General features: G+C 36.4%; 1 protein-coding gene across 1 annotated transcript in view; it reads left to right on the top strand.

The window, feature by feature from the left end:
• Positions 1-12044, top strand: part of fig4a (FIG4 phosphoinositide 5-phosphatase a) — a 91735-nt gene that overhangs the window by 32767 nt on the left and 46924 nt on the right. Inside the window, exons 11-15 of the mRNA XM_030127869.1 lie at positions 3378-3511; positions 4691-4807; positions 7579-7624; positions 8184-8332; positions 8878-9044. Of these exons, the coding sequence (XP_029983729.1) occupies positions 3378-3511; positions 4691-4807; positions 7579-7624; positions 8184-8332; positions 8878-9044 (613 nt within the window). The remainder of the gene's footprint in view (positions 1-3377; positions 3512-4690; positions 4808-7578; positions 7625-8183; positions 8333-8877; positions 9045-12044) is intronic.

Genomic DNA, 12044 nt, shown 5'->3' with positions numbered 1-12044 from the left:
CAGAGTTTTTTTTGTTTGTTTTAATTATCTATATTTTTTTGTTGTTGATGTTGTTTTGTTTTGTTTTGTTTTTTTCATCTTTTTTTCTCTTTCTTTTCCTCTGTCTGTGTTTTAAATTCAAAAATTAATAAAGATATCTGGAAAAAAAAAAATAACGCCTACAAAGTGTAGTTAACAAAGGAAAAACAGTAAAAATCAGAAGATTATGCAGCAACAGGTGCAAAACCGTAAGGCCAAACAAGTACAAGACAGATGAAGAAGCAGATCAAAAAAATGCAAGATGTACCCGGAATGGTGCAAATAGGTAGAGATGCAAGAAATTCAAAATAACAGTTTAGTAAATTCAAAAGAGTATGAGAATAGTAAAACCTATAAAAATGACATAACATCCCAGATAAATAACAGAGGTAATACAAACAGTTTAAGGGAACTTTTGTTGAACTCAGAGAAAATCAAATATTTGGTGGATGACTTGATTTAATTTGGTGAGTTACAGATCAAGAAGTCATATTAGTTATGACAAAATTTGAAAGAAATTCACAATAGGATGAGGATTATATTCCAAATGCCAACTTCACTATTCAACACTATTCTCCTTTGTAAGAACCAGACTGTATGTAAAGACTTCCTCATTCTTATTATAAATTATTCATTGAAATAATAAATGTCAATATAAGTGATAAATTCCTTTTAGCCAAAATATATATTCAATACCTTTTTATTAAATTCCTTCAAAGTGTTCACTGTGTGTATTATGCTAGTCTAGCCAGACATGGATGTAAACTTGACTGGTTTGCAGCAGCAGATAGCCATGAGGTGGTAATTCTGGTTTTCCCTTATCTTCATCCCCCTGAGCGACACTGCTGGACATTTTCTCATTTGATCCAGTGGTGTAGTACATAAACAGCACTGACTCACTTGGGAATGCTGCCATCCACTATGTGGCTTAGGTTTTACGCTCACGTTGTCAATCACAAGGCGAGCTGAGAGACAAGGGACCAGTCGCAGACCACAGCTCTCTGCACAAGCCGCAGCCATGTGATTTTTACAGACCATGGGGAGTAAGGGAGGAGACCCCCTGCCTTGTACAGTGCACCCACTTTCTTATCCCTGAAAAAAAAAGGAATGTATTCGCATTTAACCATAAAATTAGAGTCCATCTCTTCACAGTGGTGACTGGTGTCTGGATGGCGGTATTAACTCTGGACCGGAAACATGGGTTTGTCAGGTCTTAGTTTCTATTTCTGAGTGTATACGTTAAGAGAGTGTGTGTATCTTCATAGCCAGTGAGTGCACATGGCCAAACATGTGAGTCCCTTTTCAAACCAATCAGGATCAGTATTAAATGTGAGATACCTTTAGCAGAGACACATACAAGTGTAAAACTGTCAGCACCTTTTCCTTAGCATCTTAACATTAAAAATAATCATAGCACGCCCTGTTGCATAATTACACACCCTACATGCAAACGTGACAGATCTGATTAGTGATCATTCATGATCTGTGAGTTTTGAATGCTGGTTTGCACCTGTGTACAACATGTGCACCTTTGTGCCTATAGAAGTACATGTGACGTATATGTGTTTCATCTGTGCCTGAAAAGTGTGAACAAGTATATGTGTGTACTTTGTCGGACTGTATGACAGACTGAGCTGAACGGGTGAGGAAATACAGTGGTAATTTGACAGAGCTGCCTGATGTGCGGATAGAGATGTGAGATGCTAAATGATGCATCCCCGTAGATTATCACCCAGGGTGATCAGTCATAAAGGCACAGTGAGGTGTGGAGGAGTACATGGAGAAATAACTTAATGGGCACTATGACAGAGGTCACAGAGGAACACTGTGTTTGCATCTGATTAACAATTTTTTCTTCTTTTTATCATAATTTAGCTCTGTAATACCCAACTATCTGGCTCTCACTAAGTCTGCAACTATATTTGAAGACTTCTATCTCGAAAGCTACAAACAATTCAGTGTCTCAGAGAATATTATCTGTTTTAGTAAATAAAACATACTTGACATCAGGGTTGCCGCAGTCCCTTAAAAAGATCAGAATTCAGTAACCGGAATTTTAGTTTTCATTATATCATAGAATATCTAATGTAACATTGTTGAAATCAGAACAGTTTATTGGATCTAGTCATTCATTTTCTGAACCCACTGTTATCCTCACTAGCTCTAAGCATTATTGGATCTAATGCTTGATTAATTAAATAGGATCATGAAATTAGAGGCATATTACACCTTGTGAAAGAAAATGCTTTTAGAAAATGCTTTTGAAAAGGGAATTTGGTATGACGTCATTGTAGTAGTCATCACTTAGGGCAGTCAATGAACACGTCAAAAAGCCACCTCCTGCAGTTACAAATCCTGTAGTCATATTGTATAGTAGTAATAGTTTTGTGTGCTCACATGGAGAGCACTGACCAGCCTCACTCCAGAGAAACTGCATTCAGAATGATAAGTCTTGAAGAAACCCTGATATTTGAATTGAATTGAATTGAAAAATCTTTAATGTCCCAAAGGGCAATTTGATTTGCACCAGAAGTGTACACATATACAGGGGTTGGACAAAATAATGGAAACACCTTCTATGATGCCACAGTGTTAGGTGTTTCCATTATTTTGTCCAACCCCTGTACATATCCATATACATACATATAAACATATATGCATACATGTACATATATACATATACATATATGTCACCAAAACAATCAATCTCACATAGTACAATAAATGCAATAAATACAATAAATACAGTAAATAAATGCATAGGTCATCATAGTTAGTGGTGCGTTTTTCCCAACAGGCTCGTCTACAGGCTCTTTAAAAACTTAATGTGTTGTTACTCAATATTTACTTGCAAAATGTGCCATTTCAGAATGATTGAGTATATATATATATATAGATAGACTGATTAAATACAATTAAATTCAGTATTTAAACAAAAAATGACCACAGTGATCTGGGTCATGTACCACTACGCATTCACAAAGGTGCAATTACTGTGTCTTATTTACTATACTAATAGCATAATTGTTAGCTTACTATCCACTCATTGTATAATTATGTTTCTCATCTAATTGCATCACCTGTCCTCATTTCTCTGCTTTATGTGTTTTATGCTGAATTGCTTTTTGCAGCGCTCTACCTCCAATGTCAGACTGAATGGGCCTTAGTAAATGCATCAGACTGAACAAGCTGTTACAGTCTTAATGCCATCTGCTCACATCTTCATGGCTCCTTTTAAGCAGCTAGAATTCTGTTAGAATAGCACATGCATCACCCATTAATGATATTTTTGTTGCTCTTTGGTAACCATACCAGGTATTGATGTGTGATAACCATTTTCGTCATGTTCTGTGCTACAGAAACGGGAAAAAAGGAAACACGAGAAGATTCTGAGTGAAGAGCTGTACCCGGCTGTGATCAACCTAAATCAGTTCCTCCCTCCAGACCACTGCATCGACTACATTGCCTGGGACATGGCCCGCTACACCAAGAGGTTGTGACAATAAATGTACCGCTTGTACTATAGTTAGGGCTTTTCAATGTTTTTCTTTTTTTTTTGGCCTGAACTGGACAGACAGTCTTTACATTTTATCATCAAAGAGCCATTTGGACCAGTTTCCCACAGAAAAGAAAACACCAGGAGCCACAAAACCCTTTAATAACTAAAATGAATATAAGACTGCATTTATTGTTTTGTACTTTAATGCCATGTTTAAAAAAACCTACCTCTGTTAGGTTCAGCACTGGACAGCGCTTTGTCTACCTGTGCCTTATGAACAGGTTCAGCACTGGACAGCGCTATGTCTACCTGTGCATTTTGAACAGGTTCAGAACTGGACAGCGCTATGTCGACCTGTGCCTTATGAACAGGTTCAGCACTGGACAGCGCCATGTCGACCTGTGCCTTATGAACAGGTTCAGCACTGGACAGCACTATGTCTACCTGTGCATTTTGAACAGGTTCAGCATCAGACAGCGCTACGTCTACCAGTGCATTTTGAACAGGTTCAGCACTGGACAGCACCAAGACAGCTCTGTTCAATGCAGTAGATACAACGTGGTAGAGCCAATAGGTGCAGGCTGAAAAGAAAAAAAATAGAGGAAAAAAAGTGGCTTCGGCTCCCAGGTAGGAGCCAGCTACTATCATTCTCTTGACAGAGCTGGCTCTAAGAGCTGTTATGTTCCCGACCAACACATCACTTTTCAGAACACAGGCTTTAACCTTGTCCACTAACAAATGGAGCTGACAGTATAAACCATCCATCCATCCATTTTCTACTGCTTATCTGGGGCCAGGTCGTGGAGGCAACAGTCTAAGCAGGGACAGTTTAAACCCTTTGCCATTATTTTATTGAGTGACAAAAAATTAAACATGTTTTATTTTGATGTTACAAAATCGCCATTATCTTCAAATTTAGAATTACATAAAAAAAACTAACAAACTAAAATAAAATTTATTTAAACTACATACTCATTATTTATGTTCCGAAAGCCACAGGCAGCAGAAGGATGAAAGAGCCACATCTTTCCGGAGCCACGGGTTGACCACCCCTATTCTAGACATTCTATTAACTCTAGTTTTACAGTTCATAAAGTGCTCCACACGACTGCTATGAAGCCACAAAATGCTTGCATGGTTTTTATAGTTTCTCCCTTCTCTCTTTTTTTGTAGTAAGCTGTGCAACGTTTTGGACCGTCTGAGTATGATAGCAGAAAATGTGGTAAAGAGAACTGGTTTCTTCGTTAATCGCTCTGACTTCTACTCTCATACCTTAAGGCCAGATGACAGGTAAGCCTTTCTCTGTCCGGGTTTTGGTGTTTTAAAACCGGAAACAGCCACAAACAATAACATACATAGTGTCGTACAAACTCATATAAAAGCATTCAGTTATAAAATTAGATTACACCACTTAAACTACTCATGATGATATGATTATGCGTCTTCAGGCAATGATAATCAAAATTTAGCAAAAGTTAGATAGTGGTATTGATGAGACAGTAGCACATATATTACTGGTTAAAGAAAAACAGTAAATAAAAGTGAAAACCATCATCGTCTCATTACACTCTGTATTTAATTTTTTTGTAAGAGAGCGTCTGTTATCTAGTTTTGTATTCATAAATATTCAGAATCATACCTTTATCCACACAGTGTGTTTGATGTTGATGTCACAGATGTTAATTCTTTATGGAAATTATTCCCGGTGGCAGTTGCGTGTCAGAGATTTCTGCTAACGAGCCAAGCAGATTCCTGTTCATGTAACTAATGCATGGCTCTTCCTTTGTCTGCATATGTTAATCACATTCGCCCAATGTTACCGTTTGGTTACATAATCTAACAACCATCCTGTGTCTAGGATTCATTATACTCATGCACACCTATAGGGCATCTTTCCATCCATCTGTTTGAGGTTTTGGTCCAAATGATTTCTCAAAGACTAGTCACCTGATTATTTTCAAATTTGACACATATTTTCTTTACCACCAGGAGAGGTGAAATGCAAAGGATAATGGCTGACTTTCAATTTTTCAGTCTTTGAAAATCTTTTTGAAAAGACTTGGGCAAAGTCATGTTTGTCTTGGTTTGACTCAAAAACCCAAAAAGGACAATAATTTAGTTTAATCTAGTTTACAATTATCTTTAATTTAAAATTCAGAATGAATCCCTGACCAGGCAGGGTATCAGTGAGAAGGAGGGGTAAAGTGTTGTGCCGGGGGGTGGGGGTAATGAAAAGCTCTGCGTACTTTTTTACCCGTTACCTAAGTGTGCCTTTATTTATAATACACACTCTACAACATAAAATACATGACTCATATGCACATACAAAAATGTTTATTCGTTGTTGTATACAGTTGTGGAAAAAATTATTAGACCATCAAAAGTCATCAAAAACAGTGGTTATGCAATCCAGTACTCACCCTGTGTGTATCATGTGACTAAAACAGACAGAAAAGAAAACATGGAATGCCTAAAAGCACTGTTTTTGGCAGTACAATGCCATAGATACTGATGTAAGAACTTAAGTGATTTTTATTATTATCAAGAAAACATGGAAAATGGATAGATATCAGGTCTTAAATTAAACCATTATGAGCTATTTTTGTTGTTATTATATTTGTCCAAACAAATGTACCTTTAGTTGTACCAGGCATTAAAATGAACAAGAAATTGAAGAAAACAAGGGTTGTCTAATAATTTTTTTTTTTGCAGCTGTATAGCAGTTGTTTACAAAAATCAACTCTCGCTTAATGTCAACTCCATTGTTTTTCACAATTCAAGAAAAGATTCTGTTTGATTTGCATTTGTGCCATAGACCAAGTGATTACTTTTACCATTTTCACAGCCTTTACTGCTCCAGTGCTTGTCGTTATGTGTATTTTGATGTAGATATGAATGGAGATTTTTCTATCATTAAATAGTGGACAGAAAAAAAAAATGGCCAAGAGTAAAAGTTTGAGCTCTTCTCAATGCCATAAACTCTACACAAGGCAAGGCACATGTGAAGTGGAGCACTCTTAGATAAAGCCTACTAACAAAAGTATGTTAAGTATATCTGTCCTTTATTTCCTATTTTGTGACACAATATATCTCTTCTCCTTGGTCATCACTGTAAAGCCTGAAAACGTGCATACCGTGAACATGAGTCACTTAAGCACGTATATACAGATACAGATATCAGCTCTGAAATTACACTCTTTCGAGCTAGTGTTGTTATGATTATATTTGTCCAAACAAATGTACCTTTAGTTGTAGCAGGCATTAAAATGAACAAGAAACTGAAGGAAAAAAAAGGGTGGTCAAATAATTTTTTCCGCAACTGTAGATTCACTCAGTGATTATACCACCTACAGCTTTCCTCTGTGCATGAATAAGTTCATGACCAATGGTGGTAATCAGAATTTGATGAATGTTGTTTTTCACCACTGGTAATGCCTCTTCTTATCTTGAGTCTTCTCCTGCTGTACTCACTCACATATTCAAATATAACAACTATTTGGTCGGTGCCCAGTTAGGTCATTGAGTTTGTGCCTTTTCTTTAACACTCGCCTTAAAAAACATTGCGTTTGTTTTTTGAGATTTCTCTCTTTCTACAATTCAGTGGTAGCTTTTCATCACAAGGTGATAATCTCTTTAAAAAAGAAAGTGATGAACAGAGGGAAGTACTGAGTTTAGAATCCTGATGCATCTAACAGAATGGACTAATAAAAAGAGAAAACAAAAGCTCAGGTATTGGTCTGTGTCGAAGTGTTTTTGGACTTGTGATTAATTAAAATGTGCAATTTATACTTAATTTAACTTAAGTTTTGCATCCAGTAGTGATAAGTTGCATCCTAGTATAATTTTTACATCAAATGTTTGTCATTATGTATATTTTAATTTGCAGGGACGCACATACTCTAAAGAGGTTTCTTAATGAGTTATTGTGTCTGCATCTTCTTTACTTTTCAGGCTTAAAAACCTACTTCTGGTGCAGGAAAAGAAGAAGAATTATGTGCATAGAAGTTTTGTTGATTTTCAAATTTGTCTGCTCTCAGTTGATTTGAATGTTTTCTTAACAGGTGGGGAGACGTGGGTGGACATATCACAGCCAGTGGACGGCTGCAGGTACACTGTGTGTTGTTCTAAGCAGGTTTGGTAAATATATATATATATATATATATATATATATATATATATATATATATATTTTTTTTTTTTTTTTTTTTTTTTTTTTTAATTTATATTTTTTTTTTCAGCCACCTGCTATTTTCTCCTCATAAATAGCAGCATTTTACCAGCTTTTGTATGCTTTGAAAAGGTAAATATGATAGCAGAGTAAATCAGTAGAGACAGTTTATCAGTTGAGTCAGAGAAAGTAATTAACCCATGTATCATAGCGCTGAGGTTTCTAGGCCAGAGATAGAACTTTGTGTAATACTGCATTTCAAGACCCCATATGTATAGCTGTAGCAGCAAAACTAGGCCAACACTTTTAGATGCATAATTAGGACATAATGAGTTTCCTTGCCGAACTCTAAAGTGTGTTCCCTCTTATATTCTTGTACTGATGTAAGCTGTTCACAAAAATTTATTTGGGAAGTACATGAACAGACAAATTTTTTTTTTGCCTTTTGCCTGTTGTTTGTGTCAGTGGTAATAAGTTTCCTATCTTTTGTCATCATAGACAGGAGTGTTGCGGACAAACTGTGTGGACTGTTTGGATCGGACCAACACAGCCCAGTTCATGGTGGGGAAGTGTGCACTGGCCTATCAACTGTATGCACTAGGAATGATTGACAAGCCCAAGCTCCAGTTTGATACAGACTGTGTGAGGTAAAACATCTTGAACCTGCATTTAAAACTCCAGTGTGTAAGATTCAGGGGGATTTTAGGAGCGTGCTTGACCAACTACACCAAACTGGATCATATCTTCCATTGCAGCAAACATTAAGCCTGTCCGTCCGTCCATCTGTCCGTCCGTACGGTCAAGTTTCATTTCATCACATTTTTCTGTCACTGAAATGCAACAAATGTCGCAATTCTGTACTGGAGGAGGCGGCTGTGTGTGTGCGCAATGTGAATGTAGTAGAACACATTAACTTTCAGGGTAAATGTTCACTTGTTCCCAAATACATCCCACTCGTTGAAAAGTAATGAGATACTCAAAATTAATTCCACTTTGTCGGTGGTCATAAGGTTATGGCTGATTGGTCTAAACACTAAATTACATACTGAACCTTTAATCCTATACTTTGTCACTACTGAGGAGACAAAACTACTTTTTAGTTTAGCTAACAACCCAATCTATTAAGATAAAGGGCAATATGTGGCCTGTCGTTGCCTGTGTGTAAACGAGGTGTGTTTTTATGTGTATTCAGGTTGTTTGAGGAGCTGTATGAAGACCATGGAGACACTCTGTCACTGCAGTACGGTGGATCCCAGTTGGTCCATCGAGTTAAAACCTACCGGAAGATCGCACCCTGGACGCAGCACTCCAAAGACATCATGCAGACACTGTCACGCTACTACAGCAATGCTTTCTCAGGTGTGTTACACAGATGCAGCACATGCATACCCACAGCATAAAGCCAGCTTTACTGAAGTCACGTCTGCAAATGGATCACGCATCATACTTACGAAAAAATTAATTTTGTCTATGAGTCTGACTCTGATCTGCAGTGAGTCAGCCAACCAATTGCTCAGGCCAATTAAATGCCATTTTGAGATGATGGTAGCAAATAGTTTCTCTGCTCTGTCTGCAGTGCATTTCTATTTGAACAAACATAATAATATTAAATAAACAGATAGAGCTTAATCATTTTGTGTCTCATTTGTTACTATATTTAATATTTTGTTACTATATTTAATTTTTTGTACTGTGTCAGAGGCACAAGAAGGATATCAGTTTTGTATTTTTTTCATGCATATAAACAACCATTAATTCACAGTCAGTACACAGTCACTTTACTGATAAAACATCTTTACTTTACATCAGGGTTTCTGTGGGTCATTAAAAACATTAAAAGTCATTAAATTGATTTGGTGAAAAGTAATGCCTTAAATGACATTAAAAAACATAAAATTCGATGTCCAGAGGCATTAAAAAATTAAATACACTTGATGGAAAAAAACATTGTTATTCACAATTTATTTTGATTATATAAATATTAAGAATTTTGATCGGAAGTATAGTGTGATGATTGACAGGCGGAACCCTTTCACTGGCTATTGTCGGAAAAATGGGAAAATGCAAGTTTCAGCAGAAGCAGCTTGTTTTCACAGCTGTAAACTGGATATTTTAGAATCATTTGATGTTTGATATTCTATTTGTAGAATACTTTAATTCAGCTCCTCCAATTTGGAGCCAGAATTTAAGGGCTCATTATCTCTTCTAGTAATTCTGATTTGTAATAATTTTAGATGCCTCCCTGGTTTATTTTAGTTTAATTAAGTTGTTCTGAACAATCTTCAGAACACATAACAGCTAAATGATTTGGTCTCCCTGGGAGAGTTCAAAGCTCTGATTAAAAAAAAACTGTTATTGATGATTGCAATTGCTTTTCCTAAGCTGGATTTTGTTGTATATGTCTGTTTTTAATGTGTTTTGTTTTAGAATTTTTGTAATGGTGTGCTGTCTTGGCCAGGTCTCCCTTGAAGAAGAGATTTTAATCACAAGGGATTTCCTGGTTAACTAAAGGTTAAATAAATAAATAAATAAATCAATAAAATTTACATATTCAAACTATCCTTTCACAAAATTGTGACTAACCTGAATTAATATGAACAACCTGAAATGTCTTAGGAGAAGTAAGTGCAATTTTATCAATATTCTGCTGTTATTAAATGTTTTATGTATTTGTAGGTCCACTGTGATATAAAGATTGCAGTGCACATGTGTAAATGATGAACTGAGCCATAATATTGTTAAAATTGCTCTTATTTTTCTTAAGAAATTTCACATTGTCCATGGTTGTTGATGTTAATCACATAGTACTGGTACATTTAGATTTTTTTTTAACTATGGTACCACTGTTTCTAAAATCAGGTTCAGTAAAATCTGAATTATATAGGTTCAAGTTCTTATTTTTTATTTCCACAGCTGTAAACTGGCTATTTTAGAGTCATTTGATGTTTGATATTCTATCTGGAGAATACTTTATTTCAGCTCCTCCAATTTGGAGCCACAATTTAATAGCTCATTATCCCTTGAAAACACTTTACTCTTCCTGTAATTCTGATTTGTAATAATTTTAGATGCCTCCCTGGTTTATACTTGAAACACAGCCTGCCTAAAAACAAAGCAAAAATGTTTTCTCAACACAAAACCCATCACATCAAAAGGTGACATTTTAAAAAAAATCTTGTTTATTTTGTGCTGCATTGCTTGATCCGATGTCTTTGACATGTGTCATTCACTTCACTTACAGAATATTGGATTTTTGATTGGTTTCAAAGTACATCCAGGGAAGAAGCAGTGCATTTATTTAGACTGAAATGTCAAATGTAGATGCTGATACAATCTGGCACATACACACATAAGGCAGCGCTCATGAGTTTGTCGAACGCACAAGTCCTCAACAGGAACTGAACCCTCAATAATGCTTGACTTATCTCATAAATTGAAGTGTTTGACCTAGAGACTGTTGCCCTGCTCTCTAGTTATCCCTGTGCACACTACCCAACACTAAAGAAGGGCAAATACACAAAAATCCTCCTAATCCAGAAGCGTCTGTATCAGCTTGTGCCTTTTGTCAACCTGCCCCCTTACAAGGGCACAGTTATTTTCACACATTCAGAACTAAATTACAGTTTGCAGTGTTCTGTCAGACTAGACAGGCTATTTCTAACTCCTCAGCCACTAATTTTAATCGTGTCGTTACTAAATTTAAGTTGAATTATGGCACTGGCTCTGTCCTTGTTATTATATTCATCTTACACTGAATCACCAAATGGTTTAACATTTTGTTCTGTACAGTAATGGACACTGTGTCTGGGGTTTTTAGTGTTATTTAATGGACTGTGTAATGAGAAACAGATGTACACACATTAAAAGAGTGATATTTTGTTCTTTTTTAAGTGGAATTATGCATTTTCAAACATTTCCCTGTGGTCTGCGTAAACTGTAAATGCGATGCTTGGGTCTGAATTCTTCATTAATTCAACTCCACAGGTCCATCTTCAACTCTATTTCTGAGTAAGGACACCAGAAAGGTTGTTTTGAGCGCTGGCCCTTTAAATGCAAATGAACCACTTCACGCTCCACCCCCTCCAGGTTGTTTACCGTGCTTTCCGTCCCGTTCAGCCACTTGTGTTCGTTAATACAACCATCAACTGAACATTTTAGGTAATCAGCTCAAAGTTTGGACATATTTTCAGTTTTTACTTCAACCGCTGCTGCTGACAAACATGTCTGAGAAATGTTCGTCGGAAGTCTTGACCTTATATGTGCAAATGTCGTGATGTAACTAGTTATAGACGCAACAAATTAAGAAGGACTTGAAACGAAACAGAAGGCCAAACAAAGCAGCACTCAGCTGTGCTGCTG

The sequence above is a fragment of the Sphaeramia orbicularis genome, chromosome 24 (assembly GCF_902148855.1).
Source record: "Sphaeramia orbicularis chromosome 24, fSphaOr1.1, whole genome shotgun sequence".
Taxonomy (NCBI): domain Eukaryota; kingdom Metazoa; phylum Chordata; class Actinopteri; order Kurtiformes; family Apogonidae; genus Sphaeramia; species Sphaeramia orbicularis.
This window is presented reverse-complemented; position numbering and strand designations above follow the sequence as displayed.